General features: G+C 44.1%; 1 protein-coding gene across 3 annotated transcripts in view; it reads left to right on the top strand.

Moving 5' to 3' along the window:
* Positions 1-6546, top strand: part of VWA3B (von Willebrand factor A domain containing 3B) — a 167338-nt gene extending 160792 nt beyond the window's left edge. For all 3 annotated transcript variants that reach the window (XM_080684536.1, XM_080684535.1, XM_080684537.1), the window contains 3 exons: positions 625-762; positions 2952-3052; positions 5468-6546. In XM_080684536.1, the coding sequence (XP_080540662.1) occupies positions 625-762; positions 2952-3052; positions 5468-5930 (702 nt within the window). In that variant the 3' untranslated portion in view covers positions 5931-6546. The remainder of the gene's footprint in view (positions 1-624; positions 763-2951; positions 3053-5467) is intronic.
* Positions 6547-21752: the final 15206 nt, after the last annotated feature.

Raw genomic sequence — 21752 nt, 5'->3', positions numbered from 1 at the left:
TAAATAAATTTTAAAGCAAGGACAGAGGTCATGCTCTCCTTGACAGCCAGGCCAGAGAGTAGCGAGAAGGCCCCAGAACTGCAGTGCCGTGGGTTTTTGGAGAAAGTGGAGGAAAAGCACCGAGGGAGCACACTTGCAGGGTCACCTGGTTGTGTGGCCACCTCCCCTGCCAGACCCAGGCGCATGTCAGCGTATTTCCTCCCAGGATCCTGTCCATCTGACAAGTGCCCTGCGGCTGTGTCCCTGCCCAGGACTTCCTTTCCGCTGGAAGCTATCTCCATGTACCTTTACCCACGGAGTCTACTGTGTGCTCCGAGCACTATGAGCAAGCCTGTGTTCTTCTCCCTGGGTCTTCATGTGAGGCCCTGCAGGCCCTTCCCACCAGTCCTGGGAGGATGTTTCTAGACCCCTCCCAGGCTCTGCTGCAGTGGGGCTTCCTCGAGCCGATCACTGAATTCCAGGGTGGCCACTGAGTACAAGAATTGTGGAACTATTGACTCTTTCTGAGAAAAAATTAATGTATTTGAAATTTAGAATCCTGGGTGTTTTAAAACATGCTTATATGAATACTCTCTAGAAGACTATAAGCAAAATGTTTACTATGAAGCATGTTCTCATCTACAGGTTGGAGATTATGTATTTGCCAAGATTGTGACACCCAATGGATTTGACTTCTATGTCCCTGCCATTGTCATAGCACTTCCGAATCAGGATGTGGCCGAAGATAAACTCTACACGGTTTTGAAGTGTAACAATCGGAGAGTAAGTATCTGGAAAAGGGCTGAGTCACCAGCAGGAGCCACTCCCTCACCCCTCTCTGCGGGCCGCACCTAGCTCTTTCTTGGCCCTGCCAGGAGTCCTGAAGAAATGATTTCCCCACTGCATCCACTCCCCCTGCAGGTTGGATTCTGCCCACTCAAGACATAAAAGCGCTGCTGTGGGATGTCTCCCAGCCAGGAAAGGAGAAAGCAAATGATCCAGGCCATGGCCTCCCTGCTCCTCCATGGGACGGCCTTTTGGGCTCCTGCTCTGCCTCCTGGCTGGGAACTCCCTTGGCCTCATCAGGGTCCTTCCTGTCCTTATAGCTCTCACTCTCGCTCTCACTCTCTCTCTCGCTCCTGCTGATGCTGATGCTGATGCTGATGCTCAGGAAGCTCCTGCCTGATGCTCCCCTGCCGGTCCTCTCAATGGATCTTTTCTAAAAATTTCAGAAAACATCTTTATCAGTTATGAATCTGATGATGTCATTTGCCTGCCTGATGTCTCTCACCTCCTCCCCACCCCCACCCCCACGCCCACACACACACACTTCTCAGCAACTTCAAGAAAAAGTGCAGCTTTGGGTATGTGAAGTACAGCACAGGGAACATAGTAATATTGTAGTAACTCTGTACGGTGCCAGGTGGGGACTGGAAATATCGGGGTCACTCTGTCAAGTGTAGGATTGTATGACCACTATGCTGTACATCTGAAACTATTACAAAATAATATTAAATGTAAATAGTAACTGATGGTTTTAAAAAGAAGAAGAAAAGAAAGGAAGAAAGCAAAGGAAAGGAAAGGGAAGAAAAGGGAAGGAAAGAAAAGAAAAAGAAGAGAAAAAAGCGGAGCTTGACCGGCACGGTTCTGGCTGCCATGTGAGCTGGAACACAGCGGCCTTTCCTGCCCCTAGGCTTCTGCTCCTCCTCGACGGCCTTCCATCTTCTTTCCATGAACCCCCTGTCACTCGGCAGCTCCTGCCTAGTTGTGCCTCCCTGCCCAGGCCCTCAGGGTCCCGCCCACTGTCCTGCCTCTTCCCACACCAGCTTCCTTGCCAGCCAGCTCCCACCTCCAGTGCAGGAGCTGTGGCCTGGGCACCTTTGCACATGACAGACCCTGGAGAAGAGAAGGTTCTCACAATTTCTTTTCAAATTGTTTGATGAAATGATGTTTCTAGTAGGAATAACTTTGCTTGGATGGACTACTTACTATGATTAGAAAATAGACTGGTGAGCAAAAAGAAGCAAATAGAATCACAGACGCTAACTTTATTAGGCCTTAGTATGGTTCTGCTCCAAGTGCGTGGCCCGCAGCGGACCACTGAGAGCTCAGAACACTGTGAAGTGGGACCAGTCACCCTGTCTTTGGACAGCAGAGAGGTCATCACACATGTTGTGCCGTAGAACAGGCAGGAACCAGTAGGTCTGGCTCACAGGCCGCACACTCGCCCTCTGCGTCTGCCTGCTGCTATGCAGAATGAAATATCCAGTCAATTCTTGATTGAAGGCCAAGAGTGAAGAGCAACTGAGCCAGTGGGCCCAGAGGCACTGAATCCAGCCTGACAGACAAGGGAGAGAAAGGGTCCCTTCTCATCAACCCAGAAAAGCCTGAAAGAAATGGGCGTTCCTGGGGCTGTTTGACAACAGCACAGGGGGCTGCCTGGAAGGGCACTGGCTGGTGCTGCTGTGGGAAGTCTCCCAGGCAGGAAAGGAGAAAGCAAATCCAGGAATGACTGCAGAGACATCCCGGCATGTCCCCAGGGTGTGGCATGGTCAGGGCATGGATGCTGAAAACAGTTCTGATGGAGATGCTGGGAGACTCATGGGGCTGAAGGTCGGTGCTCATTAAGGGGTGATGGTGACAGTTTATAAGCCCAGGAAAGAGATGGCCAAGGCCGAAATAAAGATAGGACGGTGATTATGTGAGAGGATGTGTGAGTGTGTGTGCACCCACTGCATCTTATGTGGCTGGACTTGGCAAATGATCCAGGACATGGAGAATGACAGAGAGGACTCAACAATGACTTTTATTCAGCATGTAATTATCAAGTGAGGCTGTGTATCAACACTGCACTCTTAAGTATCACTCTAATAGGATAATGGCTAGTCGCTATTATAAGGGGTTGAGCTGGAATATATAAAATTACATCTGAACTGTGGGCATCTCTCAGTTACTCTTTTGTGTTATTACAGGAATTTTGTCCACGAAATGCACTTATAAAGATCAGCCAGAACAAGTATGCTCTCTCTTGCTCTCATATAAAGTCACCCCCAATTCAGGAGGATCCCAAAGTGTAAGTGGACCCCACTTTTTACTTCCTGAATTTTATTCATATCTTTGCACCTTTCATCCGTTTCTAGGTTGAGATTCATGATCTCTAAGTACGTGGGCAACTTCTGCTTAAAATGTGGTTCCATGGTTATTCTTTATTCAGTGTCACACCTTTTACCTCCAGGTTATTCGTCTATCTCAGGCGTCCTCAAACTGCGGCCTGTGGGCCACATGCAGCCCGCCAAGGACATTTATCCGGCCCGCCAGGTGCCGCTGCCTGTCCTGCTTAGCAGCCGACTCATCCCGGGCCCACAGTGCGCGTAGGAATTTGTTCATAGTTTTTTTTTTTTAAACTATAGTCCGGCCCTCCAACAGTCTGAGGGACAGTGAACTGACCCCCTGTTTAAAAAGTTTGAGGACCCCTGGACTCTATCTGGTTCTAGTCTCAAATCTAACACTATTTTGCTGACCTTTCAGAAAAGCATTCTGACTTCTGTCATGAATATGAAGGAATTATTCTCCTTTTATTGTAAGGATTCAAGGCATTCCTTCTCCCCAGCCCTTGGCAACCACCGTCCTACTTTCTGTCTCCATGATTTTGACTACTGTGGGAACCTCACATAAGTGGAATCATACAGTAGTTGTCCTTTTGTGACTAGCTCATTTCACTTAGCACAATGCCCTCATGGTTCATCCATATTGTAGCAAATGCTAGACTTCCTTTCCTTTTTAAGGCTGAACAATGTTCCATTGCATGTATATACCATATTTTGTTTATCTCTCTCTGTGTCTCTGAGCACTTGGGTTGCTTTCACCACTTGGCTATTGTGAGTAAAGCCGCTATGAACATGGGAGGCCCTGCTTCATTCTGTGGGTATATAACCAGAAGTGGAATTGCTGGTCACATGGTAGTCCTACTTTTAACATTTTGAGGGACTGCCTACTGCTTTCCACAACAGCTGCTCCATTTTACATTCCCACCAGCCGTGCACAGGGTTCCAGTTTCTCTACATCCTGGCCAGGACTTGTTATTTCTTAGTTTTGTTTATTTTCTTTTTGATAATAACTATCCTAACAGGTATGAAATAGTCAAGCCATTTTTTTCATTTTTCTTGGAAATTACCTCCAGAGTTTTTGAGCTGATCTTTGGAAAGTATCACATGTGGTAAATCTTGATCCTTTGAAGAGGGATTTGATCGATGGAATTTTCTGTTTAGATATAACTAAAATTTTTCCCACCCTATTAACTTTTTCTTGACAATTTCCAAAAGGATCTGAAAGCAGCCATTGTCAAAGTTATTCAGAATGAAGACTGGTGGTCAAGGTGGCAGGTGCTGATTATGGGAACAAAATATGGTTTAACAAATACCAGACAGCTGGTGTCTTAACTTCCCCTGAAGGCTCTGAAAAAGCCAGTTCTCAAATGGTGTGCCATGCTGGCATGGCTGAATGAAGTCAAGGTATTTGTTTCCAAGACACCTTCTTTGAAAGACAATATTTCTGGATAAATAAATTGGCCAGTATATTTTCTCTGTTTTTTTGGCACCTTTTGACCAACAAACACCTCTCCCCCACTTGCATCCCAGCCCCTGGCAACCCCCACTGTACTCTGACTATGAATTTGGCTTATTTTAGTTTTCACATATGAGAGAGATCATGCAGTATTTGTCTTTTTCTGACACATTTCACTTAACAAAATACCCTCAAGTTTCATTCAAGTGGTTGCAAATTGCAAGATTTCTTTCTTTTTTACTGCTGAATAATATATATTCCCATTCATTCATCAATGGACACTTAGGTTGCTCCCATGTCTTGGCTATTGTAAATAATTCTGCTATGAACATAAGAGTGCAGATATCTCTTCAAGATAGTGATTTCATTTTCCTTGGATAAATACCCAAGTGGAATTGTTGGGTCATAAGGCAGTTCCACTTTTTTAAATACTAACATTTACTATTTATTTATTTATTTATTTATTTATTTATTTATTTATTTATTTAAATTCTCTCCCAAGAATATTTTTCCATTAATTTTTAGAGAGTGTGGAAGAGAGAGAGAAAGAGAGAGAGAAATATTGATGTGAGAGAAACACATTGACTGGTTGCCTCCTACATGCCTCAACCAGGGCCCAGGCCAGAGAGGAGCTTGCAACCGAGGTATGTGCCCTTGATGGGAATCGAACCTGGAATCCTTTGGTTCGAAGTCTGATGCTCTATCCACTGAGCCAAACTACTAGGGCAAGGCAGTTCCATTTTTAATTTTGGGGGGTCCTCCATACTGTTTTCCACAGTGGCTGCACCAATTTACATTCCCACCAACATTGCACTAGGTTTCCCTTTCTCCACATCCTTGCCCACACCTGTTATCTCTTGGCTTGGGTCTCTCGGTAGACACAGCAGCTGTCGAGACCATGGTGACCCTGATTCTGTCTCTCTAGGGAAGATGTGGGCATGAAGAACTCAAGTTTACTTACATGGCCAGTCAGAGAAGCTGGCACCACCGACCTCCGGGAGCTGAGACAGGAGAACCCTAGAAGAAAGAAAAAGAAGCCTGCCAAGAGGCTGCCCCTGCAGGAGGTGGTGTCCTCGGATTCAGACGACCCTTCCCATGGCAACAGGTCCCAAGAGTCCTACCCCTGGAGACACCCCAAGCCCAAGGAGGGAGGGGGGCGACATCGTTTATCTCCAGAACACCCTGAAATCTCTCTCAAGAGTAGTGCATGTGAGATCACCCCCCAGTTTCTGGGCCAGTTTAGGTCTCAGTACACTAAAAACCCTAATACCTTAAGTAATGCTGACATCACTTCCCCAGAGAAGGGTCGAGGCGCAGGGTTTAGGAGTCAGCCAGCGGAGTCATCGCTGCCTCACCTCCACCTGAGCAGCCCCGCCCTGCACTCATAGAGCCTCCCACAGCAGCAAAGGGCTGAGGATTGTCGCCAGGAGATCTTAAAGCAGTCTAGTAGCAGCTATGGTTAAGAGAGCCAGCGTTCCTCCAGGGCCGCCCAGACCTCAGCCCTGACACTGTGGACCTAGCCCCTCTGCTGAGGTAAGGCCGCCTTCTTCATCCCACCCTGCTGTCCCTGTTGATAACAAGGTAGATTTCTCTGCCTCCCACACCGGGATCTCCGACCTATTGGAGCTTACTGGTTTGGGCTTTTCCATTTCTTTGTCCTAGTCCTTCCCCTGTCCTCACAAAAATACGCTCAATCTTCTGAAAGGCTCTCCACAGAAGTTTAATCTGATAGATTGCTGTTGTAGGATTTTCAAAAATTTTTAGTTATAATCCAAGCCTGAAGTCTTGTTTTAAACTGAGTATCTCATATGAATTAGGGATTTTATCATTTAATATTAGGACTGAAATTAAGACTTAATAACTTGTATGAGAGCTACAAGACTGAACATTTCCTATTTTCTTGTTTTTATTGAGCCCTCCCTAATTGTTTTTGTCTGTAGTCTGTTGTAGGTACCCTCTAATTGAGCGTGGACCCAGAATAAAAACTCTTACATTGGAAACGTTTCAAAGTTATTTGATTTTGTGATATTGCTTTCTTTGAACACATTTTAGCAATAACATATAAAAGTATTCACCCCTATTCATTAATTTCTTCATAAAATTAGCTTTAATAATTTAAAAAAATGAAAAAGCTCATTCAAGTCACTTCTTTTAGTCAATAATAGCTTTGGGGCTAGATAATCATAGGATACAGATTATTAATAAGAAAAATATTGGATGCTTTTTGCAAAAGCTAAGGCAGCATTCCAATACTCTAAAAATTCACAACATAATTAAAAGTGATGCTCACATTCCAGAAAGCTAATGAATCACCAAGGTTATGGCAAAGAAATTAAAAGAGGAATCCACTTCCAAAAATGTATAAGAAAAGGGACATGAGCTCAGCATCAGGAATGCAGTGAGGAGGGAATTGAGGAGTGAGGAAATGGTCCAGAACAAGGCAGGGAGTTGTGGGAGGCATACTGCCACCCAGAGCCTGGAGTTTCTCCCTGGCAGGAAGGCTGTGGAGCCCAGTGGAGAACGGGTCAGGCAGAGAAGAAGCCATTCATTCAGTTGCTGTAATTCATTATGCCGCCTGCGGGCCTGCATGCACTCATGTAGGCCAGCATGCATCCATGTGGGCCATTGTGCATCCATGTGGGCCTGCATGCATCCATGTGAGCCAGCATGCACTCAAGTGAGCTGGTATACATCCATTTGGGCCTGCATGCATCTATGTGGGCCAGCATACATCTACTAGTATGTGGGCTAGCATGCATCCATGTGGGCCTATGTGCATCCATGTAAACCTGCATGTACTCGTGTGGCCAGTGTGCATCCATGTGGGCTGGTGTGCATCCATGTGGGCCTGCATGCACTTGTGTGGGCTGGCATGCATCCATGTGGGCCTGCATGCATGCTTGTGGGCTAGCATGCGTCCCTATGGACCAGTGTGCATCCATGTGGGCCGGTGTGTACTCCTGTGAACCAGCATGCATCCATGTGGGCCTGCATGCATCCATGTGGGCCGGTGTGCATCCATGTGGGCCTGCCTGTACTCATGTGGCCAGCGTGCATCCATCTGGGCCAGTGTACACTCATGTGGGCCAGCATGCATCCATGTGGGCCAGCATGCATCCATGTGGGCCTGCATGCATCCTTGTGGGCCTGAGTGCACTCATGTGGGCCAGCATGCATCCATGTGGGCCAGCGTGCATCCATGTGGGCCTGCATGCATCCATGTTGGCCAGTGTACACTCATGTGGACCTGCATGCATCCATGTGGGCCAGTGTGCACTCATGTAGGCCTGCATGCATCCATGTGGGCCTGAGTGTACTCATGTGGGCCAGCATGCATCCATGTGGGCCGGTGTGCACTCATGTGAGCCAGCATGCATCCATGTGGGCCGACGTGCATTCATTTAATTATTCAACAAGCAACTGAGTGCTTGTGTCAGGCTCCAGGGAGACCTCTGACTTCTGAAAGGTGGGCACCTTCTGTCTATTCTACCTTTCTTCATCTCCACAGAACTACAGGGATGAAGGACAATGGGACAAAGACACATGATAATAGTTTGTTAGTATTACATTACAGAGCATGGTGTACTCAGTGACATTAAGTGATATGCTCAATGTGCTGTCCTTCATTGATAATGCCCAGCCAATGTGTTGGGGGAAATTGCAATAACAACAGTGTATTTGCACTTCCAGCCAATATTTTTTAAAATATATTTTTATTGATTTTAAAGAAGAAGGGAGAGAGAGGTAAAAACATCAATTATGAGAGAGAATCATTGATTGGCAGCCTCCTGCACATCCCCTACTGGGGATCAAGCCTGCAACCCAGGCATGTGCCCTTGACTGGAATCAAACCTGGGACCCTTCAGTCCGCAGTCCGATGCTCTATCCACTGAGCAAAACCAGCTAGGGCAACTTCCAGCCAATCCTGAATAACAAATTGAATTCCCCTCCCCCACCAGAAAGAAATGAGAACCTGAAAAATGTATTTAACAGCTGTTTCCAAAACATTGGGCACAGGCAAAGATCTCCGAGAAACAAAGAAGGCAAGAGAGCTTCTAGGCTGTGGCTTGTGCATCTGTATGCACTGCCTCAGGTAACTCCTGTTTGATTGTCACTGAACAAATGTGCATCTTTAGCACATACCAGAAATAACAAAAGGGGTTCAATCAGTAAAAATAACCGTAATCGCTATGTGTCCAGATTTGATGGCCACCTTGTATAATAGGCATGAAGTGATCCACAGCCGCACAGAACTATGTGGCATGGGTATAGGGTTACTCCCTGAAAGAGAGAAGGCACTCTTATCAGAAGCAAAGGAACAGATATTCAAGAAGAGACTGGATGACCACTCGAGTGGCGTATAAAGATCCATGCATCAAGTGACCAAGTCACCAACATTGCCTTTTAAGTTCCTTTTCAACTCCAGGAGTCAATGGATCAATGACACAGTCCATTATCAACTCAGAGCATTTCCACATAGATGTACAGAGGTCCTTATAAAAGGGGAAGGGAGGGAGGAGTTATGGCCAACACAATTAAACAAATGAAATTAATTAGGGAAATGAAATTGAAAAAGAAGTAAAATTATGTTTGCATGTGATAAAAATATACCTCAAAAAACCTGAAAGAATCTATGATAGTGCTAATTCAAACAATAAAAATAACTCAGAAGTTGGCAGGATAGAAATTTAATATACAGTAATCAATAGCTTTCATGCATACAAATAATGATAGAGAAAACCTCATGTATAATAGCCTCAAAGAAAATATAGTCAATTCTCATTATTCATGGCAGTTCTGTTCTATCAAGTCCTCTCTAACACTGAATTCAGCAAATATTGGATCGTGGTCCTCAGGAGAACAGGGTTATACTCCTGAAGGCCTCTGGTCACATCATTTCCACCAACAGATCACTATGTGACCTTTGTTGTGTGTTTCTGTTTAAAGGCACCTCATTTAATCTATTAAATATACATGTTAATATATATTGTTGACTCATTAACATAGCACTCATGGCCAACAGCACTGTGACTCATGCCTGAATGAAGCTCATCGAACACATCACTTCTTTGTGGCACCTCACAGCCTCTTGGCACAGAACACTAGGTGGCACCTCAACACAACACGTGAGGCCAGTGAAACAGTGATGTCAACACGAAGCACTAAGTATGCCACTAAAGAAAAGGACAGTTTTTGACACAAAGAGCTGAAAGAAGAAGGCAGAAAGGCGAGCCAATTTTCAACAGTCTGAGCATATGCGTATCTGCAAAACGCCTTGACTAGTTAAATTTTTTTCTTTTAATATTTATTGTTGAAATTATTACATAGGTCCTCCTCTTCCTCCCATTAACCTCTTTCAGCCTGCTCCCATCTTCGCCCCCCACCCCAGACCCTCATCACCCCATTGTTTGTGTCCACGGGTTATGCATACATGTATACAAGTTCATTGGTTGATCTCTTCCCATCCTCCTTCCCCTGCCTTCCCTCTGAGGTTCAACAGTCTGCTCATGCTTCTATGACTGGGTCTATTTTTGATCATCAGTTTATTTGGTTCATTAGATTCCACATATGAGTAAGATCATGTGATAATTGTCTTTCTCTGACTGGCTTATCTCATTCAGCATAATACTCTCCAGATCCATCCATGCTGTTGAAAATGGTAAGAATCCTTTCTTTTTTTATTGCCGTGTAGTATTCCATTGTGTAATTGTACCATAGTTTTTTTATCTACTCATCTGCTGATGGGCACTTAGACTGTTTCCAAATCTTAGCTATTGTAAATTGTGCTGCTATGAACATAGGGGTGCATGTATCCTTTCTGATTATTTTTTTCTGATTTCTTGGGATATATTCCTAGAAGTGGGATGACTGGATTAAATGAGAGTTTTATTTTTAATTTTTTTAGGAAACTCCATACTGTTTTCCACAGTGGCTGCACCAGTCCGCATTCCCACCAGCAGTGCACGAGGGTTCCTTTTTCCCCACAACCTAGCCAACACTTGTCATTGGTTGATTTGTTGATGGTGGCCATTCTGACAGGTGTGAGGTGATATCTCATTAACATTTTGATTTGCATCTCTCGGATGATTAGTGATTTTGAGCATTTTTTCATATGTCTCTTGGCCTTCTTTATGTCCACTTTGGAGAAGTGTGTATTTAGGTCCTTTGCCCATTTTTTAATTGGATTATTTGTCTTAATTTTGTTAACTTGTATGAGTTCCCTATATATTTTGGAGATTAAGCCCTATCAGATGTATCATTGCTAACTATGTTCTCCCATGTAGTGGACTCTCTTGTTATTTTGTTGATGGTTTCTTTTGCTGTGCAGAAGCTTTTTATTTTCATGTAGTTCCATTTGTTTATTTTCTCTTTAGTTTTCATTGTCCTAGGAGATGTATCGTTAAACATATTGCTATGAGAGATATCTGAAATTTTGGTGCCTATGGTTTCTTCGAGGACTTTTATGGTTTCATATCTTAGATTTAAGTCTTATCCATTTTGAGCTTATTCTTGTGGATGGTGTAAGTTGGTGGTCTAGTTTCATTTTCAGCATGTACCTGTCAAATTTTCCCAACACCATTTATTGAAGAGACTGTCTCTGCTCCAATGTATGTTCTTGCCTCCTTTGTCGAATATTAATTGAGTATAGTGGCTTGGGTAGATTTCTGGGTTCTCTTTTCTGTTCCATTGATCTATATGCCAAATGCTTTGACTATTGATTTTGGAGTTACAAATAAGTTTTAGGTGAATTCACAAACATGAAATCCATGAAAAATGAGGAGTAACTTGTCTTAGAATAAACTTAACAAGAAATGTGCAAAGAGCTGAAACCGGTTTGGCTCAGTGGATAGAGCATCGGCCTGCGGACTGAAGAGTCCCAGGTTCGATTCCGGTCAAGGGCATGTACCTTGGTTGCGGGCACATCCCCAGTGGGAGGTGTGCAGGAGGCAGCTGATCGATGTTTCTCTCTCATCGATGTTTCTAGCTCTCTATCCCTCTCCCTTCCTCTCTCTGTAAAATATCAATAAAATATATTTAAAAAAAAAAAGAAATGTGCAAATATGAAAAAATACTTTAAAATATTCCTGAAAGACACAAAAGTAGACTTAAATATTCCTTATTTTTAGATAGGATAGTGTCCTAACTTCCTGAGTTAATTTATAAATGCAAACAACCCCATAAAAATAACAGCAAATACTTTATGAGGTTTGAAAAGTCAATAGTAAAGTTCATATGAAAAAATGTGAAAATAACTAGGAAATGCTGAGAAGGAAAAGCCATAAAAAGTGACTTATAAAATAAGCTGACATATAAAACACTTTATTGTCATACTGCCTGAAACTGTGGTGCTAACACAAAAAAAGACAGACTGATGAAATGGAATAGGGTCCAGAAACAGGCCCGAATATATATGGGAATTTCATAGGAAGGTGGCATAAATGGCTGATGTCCCTAAAATATACAGAACTCTTTTTTTTTTATTAAGGTATTATATGTGTACATATCTTACCATTGCCCCCCCCCACTCCCATATATGCCTCACCCCCCAATGTTTTGCATCCGTTGGTTACTCTTATATACATGCATATAAGTCCTTCAGTTGATCTCTTATTATTCTTCCCTAACCTTACTGCTGTAATTTGACAGTCTGTTTGATGCTTTACTGCCTCTGTATCTATCTTTTTGTTCATCAGTTTATAATGTTTTTCATTATCCCCAAATGAGTGAGATCATGTGGTATTTTTCTTTCATTGACTGGCTTATTTCACTTAGCATAATGTTCTCTAATTCCATCCAGGTGCCTACAAATGGTAGTAATTCCTTCTTTTTTATGGCAGCATAGTATTCCATTGTGTAGATGTACCATAGTTTTCTGATCCAGTCATCTGCTGACGGGCACTTAGGCTGTTTCCAAATCTTAGCTATGGTAAATTGTGCTGCTATGAACATAGGGGTGCATATATCCTTTCTGATTGGTGTTTCTAGTTTCTCAGGATATATTCCCAGGAGTGGGATTACTGGGTCAAATGGGAGTTCCATTTTCAGTTTTTTGAGGAAACTCCATACTGTTCTCCACAGTGGCTGCACCAGTCTGCATTCCCACCAGCAGTGCACGAGGGTTCCTTTTTCTCCTCATCCTCGCCAGCACTTGTCGTTTGTTGATTTGTTGATGATAGCCATTCTGACAGGTGTGAGATGGTATTGCATTGTCGTTTTGATTTGCATCTCTCGGATAATTAGTGACTTTGAGCATGTTTTCATGTGTCTCTTGGCCTTCCTTCTGTCTTCTTTCGAAAAGATTCTATTTAGGTCTGTTGCCCATTTTTTTTATTGGATCATTTATCTTCCTTTTATTAAGTTGTATAAGCTGCCTGTAGATGTTGGAGATTAAACCTTTATCAGTGATAACATTTGCAAATATGTTCTCCCATACAGTGGGGTTTCTTGTTGTTTTGTTGATGGTTTCTTTTGCTGTGAAAAAGCTTTTTATTTTGATGTAGTCCCATTTGTTTATTTGCCCTTTGGCTTCCATTGCCCTAGGGGCAGTATCAGTGAAAAAGTTCTTTTGGCATATGTCTGAGATTTTGCTGCCTGTGGATTCCTCCAGTATTTTTATGGTTTCCCGTCTTATATTTAAGTCCTGTACACATTTTGAGTTTATTTTTGTGTATGGTGTAAGTTGGTGATCTAGTTTCATTTTTTTGCATGTATCTGTCCAATTTTCCCAACACCATTTATTAAAGAGACTGTCTTGACTCCATTGTATGCTCATGCCTCCTTTGTCAAATATTAAATGCGCATATTGGTTTGGGTCGATATCTGGATTCTCTATTCTGTTCCATTGATCTATATGTCTGTTCTTGTGCCAGTACCAGGCTGTTTTGAGGACAGTGGCTTTGTAATACAGCTTGAAATCTGGTATTGAGATCCCTCCTACTTTATTCTTCTTTCTCAGGATTGCTGTGGCTATTCGGGGTCTTTTTTTATTCCAGATGAATTTTTGGAGAGTTCTTTCTAGGTCTGTGAAATACGCTGTTGGTATTTTAATGGGGAGTGCATTGAATCTATAGATTGCTTTGGGTAGTATGGACATTTTAATGATGTTGATTCTACCAATCCATGAACATGGTATGTTCTTCCATCTGTTTACATCTTCCTCTATCTCTTTTTTCAGTGTCCTGTAGTTTTCCGCATATAGGTCTTTTACCTCCTTGGTTAGGTTTATTCCTAAGTATCTTAATTTTTTTGGTGCGATGAAAAATGGGATTGCTTTTTTAGTCTCTCTTTCTGTAAGTTCACTGTTGGTGTATAGAAATGCCATAGATTTCTTGGTGTTAATTTTGTATCCTGCTACATTGCCGAATTCATTTATTAAGTCTATTAGTTTTTTGATGGAGTCTTTCGGGTTTTTTATGTACAATATCATGTCATCTGCAAATAGGGACAGCTTTACTTCTTCTTTTCCAATTTGGATGCCTTTTATTTCTTCTTCTTGTCTAATTGCAGTGGCTAATACTTCCAGTACTATGTCAAACAGGAGTGGTGAGAGTGGGCATCCCTGTCTTGTTCCTGTTCTTAGGGGAAATGGTTTTAGTTTTTGCCCATTGAGTATGATGTTAGCTGTGGGTTTATCATATATAGCTTTTATTATGTTGAGGTATGATCCTTCTATTCCCACCTTGTTGAGAGTTTTTATCAAGAAAAGGTGTTGGATTTTGTCAAATGCTTTTTCTGCATCAATTGATATGACTATGTGATTTTTATCTCTCAATTTGTTTATGTGATGTATCACATTTATTGATTTGCGGATATTGAACCATCCTTGCATTCCTGGGATAAACCCTACTTGGTCATGGTGTATGATCTTTCTGATGTACTGCTGGATCCTATTTGCTAGAATTTTGTTCAGGATTTTGGCATCTACATTCATAAGGGATATTGGCCTGTAATTCTCCTTCATTGTGTTGTCTTTATCTGGTTTTGGTATTAGGGTGATGCTGGCTTCATAGAAGGAGCTTGGAAGTGTTCCTTCCTCTTGAATTTTTTGGAATAGTCTGAGGAGGATAGGTTTTAGTTCTTCCTTGAATGTTTGGTATAACTCTCCTGTGAAGCCGTCTGGCCCCGGGCTTTTGTTTGCTGGAAGCTCTTTGATGACTGCTTCAATTTCTTCCAAAGTTACTGGCATGTTGAGCTGTTTAGATTCTTCCTGATTGAGTTTTGGAAGGTTATATTTTTCTAGGAATATGTCCATTTCCTCCAGGTTGTCCAGTTTGTTGGAATAGAGTTGTTCATAGTATTTTTTAACAATCCTTTGTATTTCGGCGGGATCTGTTGTTATTTCACCTCTTTCATTTCTGATTTTGTTTATTTGGGTCCTCTCTCTTTGCTTCTTGGTGAGCCTGGCTAGAGGTTCATCAATCTTGTTTATCCTTTCAAAGAACCAGCTCTTGGTTTTGTTGATCTTTTGTATTGTTTCTTTGGTCTCTATGTCGTTTATCTGTGCTCTGATCTTTATTATTTCCTTCCTTCTGCTTACACTGGGCTTTTCTTCTTGCTCTTTTTCTAACTCTTTGAGTTGTTGGGTTAGGTAATTTATTACCCCTGTTTCTTGTTTTTTGCAGTAGGCTTGTAGAGCTATGAACTTCCCTCTCAAGACTGCTTTCGCTGTGTCCCATAGATTTTGGATTGTAGTGTTTTCATTGTCATTTGTTGTCATGATGTTTTTTATTTCTTCTTTGATCTCTCTGGTAACCCAGTCATAGTTTAATAGCATGCTGTCTCCCAACCAGCCAACAAACACTCCTTGTGCGACCCTCAGCTGTTCTTTCTTTCTGCTCCGGGACAAGGCTCGGAACACGTCTGTCTATTCCGCCGCCATTATGTCTCTCCTCTAAAATATACAGAACTCTTTAAAATTCAGTGGGGAAATGACCAAAAACCTGGCAGAAAAAAATAGGCAAAGACATTCATTTTATGAATGGTTCATTTTATAAACCAATCATAAAATATAAGAATAAATTTAAAATATGAAAAGATGTTTAAGCTCACTCATTCTTTAAAAAATTTTTTTTTCTTTATTGAGTAAGGTATTACATATGTGTCCTTAACCCCCCCATTATCCCCTACCCCCCCATTCATGCCCTCACTAAGCTCACTCATTCTAAAAGAAATACAAATTAAACCACATTTAGAGAACATCCAGTAGTATTGCAATGTGAAGTGGAATGCAAATCCTCTCACAAATAACAATTTTAAGACCTGGGCTAAATGTTTTTTAAATCAATAAGCACTTAAAAATGCAATAAGAAGTTCAAAAACATATAGAGTTTATTCTGTAAAACTGCAACTGGAAGGAGTAAGAATTGATGAGTTGTAACACTAGCCTGAGGGTACCCAGGAAACAGAAAAATGCAGCTCAAGGTGCCAGAGATAAGAAGAGTTTAAGGCTGGAAAAGAAGTGACAATTTAAAGAAGAAATCCTGTCCGCAAGAAACCACAGTAAGACAGAGTTATAAAATCAGAGTACAAACTCTGTTCTAATTTCTGCCTGATCACTAAATTGCACTTGTATAGCAGAGAACCCAGGGGTCCTGTTTAAAATTAAAGAGTAGGGAGGAAACAGAGGACTCTCCTTAGAGATAGAGCTGCATGGAGCTAAATCTCTGCATTTTATGCTTGTGAACCAAAATGCATTTGCGAATCATGTACAGCCTGGGCAGCAGTAACCTAGTCCTATGGGGTGACAGTGTCAAGGGACAGAGCCTGAAGCTGGCAGAGCAGCTGAAAATTTAAGCAAGGAAATCACTGAAAGAATGAATGCCAGCCCGGCCCATGTGGCTCAGTGGTTGAGCGTCAACCCACACACCGGTTTGATTCCCAGGCATATTGCCAACTCGATCCCCGGTAGAGGGAGTGCAGGAGGCAACCAATCGATGTTAATGTTCTCATCAATGTTTCTATCTCTCTCTCTCCCTTCCTCTCTCTCTAAAATAAATTTAAAAAAAATTTTTTTTTCAAAAAAAGAATGAACTCCAAAATCTTCCCCAATCCTTGGCTGACCACCAAATGATATAGGCGTAGGGGAAATACCCAAGGTGCCAGCAGTGAAAAGCCACAGGAGCAGAATGGAGATGTGAACTGCTTCATACAAGAGAAAAACATTTGCATTTTGAGTGTAGGCAAGTTAACTTCCTACTAGAATAAAAAAACAACAAGCAGACAAACAAAATCCCTTGAAGAACACAATAGAATACATCACTAGAACATATTGCATAAAGTGTGCCATTTTCCCATTTTGAATTAAAAAACTTAGTAGACTATGCAAAGAAATAGGAAAATGTGTTCTATTCTAATGGATAAAAAACAGTTAATAGAAACTGTGATTGAGTCCAGACTTCAAAACAACTATCCTATATAATAAAGATGTAATATGCAAATGGTCGTTACACCGTGAAGCGTAACTGCCAACCGTGAAACAACCGGATCACGGATCAGCAGGAGGGTGAGGCAACGAGCTACAAGTGGGCGGTGGAGAGCTACAGGACGGGGCAGGGCAGCAAGCTATGAGGGGAGGGGCAGGGGGCAGAGGGAGCTACAGGAGGGGGGCAGCGGGCGGAGAGCTACTGGAGGGCAGCAGCAAGTTACTGACGAGCTACTGGTGCACGGATTCATGCGGAGGGTTACTAGTTATATATAAAGAATTAAAGGAAAATACAGTATTCATGAAGAAATTGAGAGGGAATTCAAATAGAAAAGTGAAGGTAAAATGCAAAAGAAAATGCACTGAAATGTACAGCAAAACATATACTAAATGGACTGAACAACAGGAGGGGCGAGTGCAGAAGAATCTCTGAACTTGAAGATAAACTAATAAAAATTACCCAATTCAAAGAAAAGAAATGTGAAAGGAATGATACACTATAGAAAATCAGATCTTAAGGATGGAATGAACAGCATCTGAGATGGTAAGTACCTAGGAAGTATTTTTAATCTGTTTTTCTTTTAATTTCCTTGATACACACATGGGTACATATGGCAACCATGGCATGAAAGCCAACTAGTAGAGGAGTAAATGGATCTATATGGTTGCGAGGTTTCTTCATTTTACACAGGTGTGCACTTTAACTTCTTTTGCTCATCATCTAAGTAGACAAAAAAACAAACAAACAAACAAAACCACAAGCAATAAAGACATACATTATCGCCACCACTTTGTACTCCAAGTCCTGGAAAACAGTCTTTTCCAGCCTGCTTGCTACTTTTATCAAGGTAGCCTGCATGCTTGCTCATAAATTACATCTCAAAATCTAAAAGAACTGATATCATACAGAGTATATCTTTGACGCACAAGGAAAACACCTTGTGCACCACCCTCCTGCCCTGTGCGAGCTCACTTTCTCTGTGTGTTGTGTAAGCCCCTGGTTTCCACCCTCCACCACTCGGAGCAGCCAGGAGCCACGTGGGGCAGTAACAAGCACGCCCGCAGTGTGAGCACTGGGTTCTGCATCTAGGACTTCCCTAGGCACCTGCCCTCTGCAGAAGCAGCCCACATGTCCCCACCCAACAGCAAACTCTCCTCCACGGACGAGCTAGCATCTCGTTGCCCTCTCCATGACTGTGCGCCACTGGAATCCCCAAGTCCCCCTCTGTCATCCCAGACATGGGTGGTGGTCTTACTCTGGTCCAGCTCCTTCATCCCTGGAATTGAATGGCAGGTGGGTGTTCCCAAAAGCAGACCTTCAGAAACTCGCCAACCTTTGTTCCAGGGAGCTCATGGCTGTGTCTTGCATGATCTTGAGGTGTGTCCAGCCCCTTTCACATAGAGTAGGAAGTCTTTCTCAATTTGATGAAGTGAGCCAGGCGCATAGTAGGTGCTCAACACATATTTGTGGAATGGATGGGCCTTGGTTTAAGCAACATTGCTCCTGACCGCATGTGTACACTAGAGAAAGCACTCACTCTGGGCCCAGCAGTGGCCAGCTGCTGCCTCCTGGGCAGCCCAGAGCGTGTGGGGGGAGGATCTCTACAGGATTGGGAGCCTGCAGGAAGGTTCCCCCCACGCCCATCCCTTCTGATTTTGCCTCTGTAAAGAGCATGTGGAGTACCAGGGAACACTTTATCAGCATGCCTACCAGTAGGCACAATTACCAAAAAGGGAGATGTCTACAATCCACAGCTGATCGCAGTATCAGGCAACCAATAAGAGAAGGCAGGGCCCCTCGACCTCTTTCATAATGAGAAGATGAGTGTCTGTCAGTTCTATCTAAAAGCTGACCATTCAGGTTAGAGTGATCACACCTTACTTCTCCCAGCCTGTTAACCTTCCCTGTGACTCTGAAGATGGGTTTGGACAGACTGAGGACTTCACAGAGATGGGTTTGGACAGACTGAGGACTTCACAGTCCCATCAACAAGCAGTTGTGTGGCCTGAGAGTTCACACCCTCTCCTGGGTGTCTGGGGGGGAAATGCTGAGTCCTTAAAAGGCCTGGGGCCCAGCTTCCTGCTGTAACAGACACCACAGGAGCATAGTTGAGATGTGTGCTTAAGAACCAACTCTGGGACCAGCCTAGCTCTATGGTGGTGGTCTCCTCTCCTGTACCCCCCACCCCCACTTTGTTGTGGAAATTAAATGAATTGACAAGTGCTTTGCACAGTGTGTGGCAGAGTAAGTGCTGCTAACCTGTTGACTCATTACCTCCAGGGCTCAGGTTTTCCCAGCCTCTCTCTCTAACAAGCAGGGTTCACCCCAGTAGGATTGAAACCTTCTATGAAAAGAGGAAGCCTTAACTCTCCAAAATCACACAGCTATTGGTCTGATAGTGATAAAAAATTCTGTGCAATCTTTTTAATAGGCTGGAGGCATAACCCAAACCTGTTGAGCCCACTGGGGGAACTCAGGGAACATTGCAGGATAGATCTGGCTAGAAAGATAGTAGGGACCTGACCACAAAAGGTGGTCATTGGTGAATAGCAATCTGGCCAGTTAGTCTTGAGCTAGCTACTCCCCACTCTAGGCCTCAATTTTCTTATCTCTTCAGTGGGCAGGTTTGAAGAGTGGGTCAGGTCCATGAGAGGGGATCTGCTGCATTCAGTGACTCCTGAGAACCTCCCAGGTTGTCCTCCTAAATCTCTCCCCCATTCTTCCTCCACCACCAGAACTAGCATCAGAGTAACCAGGGGCTTACACAACACACAGAGAAAGTGAGCTCGCACAGGGCAGGAGATGGTGGAGATACCATCATCGAAGAGTAGGGAGAAGCTGGTGTGGGAGTGGGTGGAAGAGAAGTGAAAAGGAGGGAGAGAAATGAGGAAGAAAAGATAAAAGACTGAAATTCAAAAATGGAAGGAATGAAAGAAAAGGAGGAAGAGGCAGAAGAAAAAAGATAAATTCCTTTTGTCAACTGATGGTCGATGATCGTTGGCACCAACAGGAATCCACAGTTTGGGGTGCGGTGAGGAAGGAAACTCTATATTCTGTGCAAAACAGCTCAATTGTGATCCAGCACAGCTGTGAAAACAGCAGGCTGTGCAACAACTCAATTGTGAGAAAGCACAGCTGTGAAAACAGCAGGGGATGTGAAAACAACAGGCTGTGGAATAGCTCAATTGTGAGAATACAACAAAAACAGCAAGGCTGTGAGGAAGTCCTGAGGCCAGGCCCCTCTGGCTAGACAGCTCTGCTCTGGCCTGCACTGGCCCATTCCACCTTGGTCAGTCTGCACTGGTCTGCCCCATTCTGCTCTGGTGAGACATTAGTTTTCAACTCAGCCAGGGAAGTGCAGTCACCTAAAGAAAGGTACAGTGTCCTCTTAGAGCCAGAGGGGAGCTGGCTTATCTATCTAAGAAAAGAGTATTATGCAAATTAACCATCACTCTGCTACACCCACAAGCCACGCCCACCAGCCAATCAGGAGTGGGTATGCAAATTAACCCAACCAAGATGGCTACAGCCACTGAGAGAGCAGGAGGGAGGCTTGGGTTTCCTCGGTGACGGAGGAAGCCAAGCTTTCCGCACACCCTGGTGGGCCCAGGCCTCCACTCAAGGCTACAAAGTTTCAATTATAAAAGATAAATAAATCCCAACAAAAATGGCAGCAGCCACAGAGCTGGAGAGAGCAGGAAGCTTGAGTTGCCCCCAGCGATGGAGGAAGCCAAGCTCCCACAGCCCTGGCCTGCCTTGGCCTCCTCCACTCAAGGCTACAAAGTTTCAATTATAAATCCCAGATACCAGGGCCTCCGCTTGGGTCGTGGGGGGGTGTGACCAGCCTGCACACCACCACAGGCCCCTCGCCCAGGCTGCCCCACGCCCCAAGGGAATCTCCATCCTGATCTGGGACACCCTTCAGGGCAAACCAGCTGGCCCCCACCCGTGCACCAGGCCTCTATCCTATCTAATAAAAGAGTAATATGCAAATTGACCATCACTCCAACACACAAGATGGCTGCCCCCATGTGGACACAAGATGGCCACCACAAGATGGCCAGCAGGGGAGGGCAGTTGGGAGGGACCAGGCCTGCAAGGGAGGCCAGTGTGGGTGATCAGGCCAGCAGGGGAGGGCAGTTAGGGGTGACCAGGCTGGCAGAGGTGGGAAGTTGGGGGCAACCAGGCCTGCAGGGGAGAGCAGTTAGGGGTGACCAGGCCTGCAGGGGAGGGCAGTTAGGGGCAAACAGGCTGGCAGGAGAGCAGTTAGGCATCAATCAGTCTGGCAGGGGAATGGTTAGGGGGTGATCAGGCTGGCAGGCAGAAGTGGTTAGGGGCAAGCAGGAAGGCAGGCAGGTGAGCAGTTGGGAGCCAGCAGTCCTGGATTGTGAGAGAGATGTCCGACTGCCCATTTAGGCCCGATTCAGGTAGGATCAGGCCTAAACGGGCAGTCAGACATTCCTCGAGGGGTCTCAGATTAGAGAGGGTTCAGGCTGGGCTGAGGGACACCCCCTCCCTGCGTGCACAAATTTCACGCACCAGGCCTCTAGTCTATATATATAAAAGCCTAAGCAACTGGCTGACTGGCCAACTGGCAGGTAGCTATGACGTACAATGACTACCAGGGAGCAGATGCTCAACGCAGGAGCTGCCGAGCTGCAGTCACTTGGCAGCAGCGGTTCTTGGGTGACGCACCAGGAACCAGAGAGAAGGGAGCCTGATTCCGGGATGTGTCACCTGAGAATCGCCCTCTCACAATCCGGGACCCGTCGTGGGATGTCGGAGAGT

This window comes from Plecotus auritus (assembly GCF_963455305.1).
Source record: "Plecotus auritus genome assembly, chromosome: 8".
Lineage (NCBI taxonomy): Eukaryota > Metazoa > Chordata > Mammalia > Chiroptera > Vespertilionidae > Plecotus > Plecotus auritus.
This window is presented reverse-complemented; position numbering and strand designations above follow the sequence as displayed.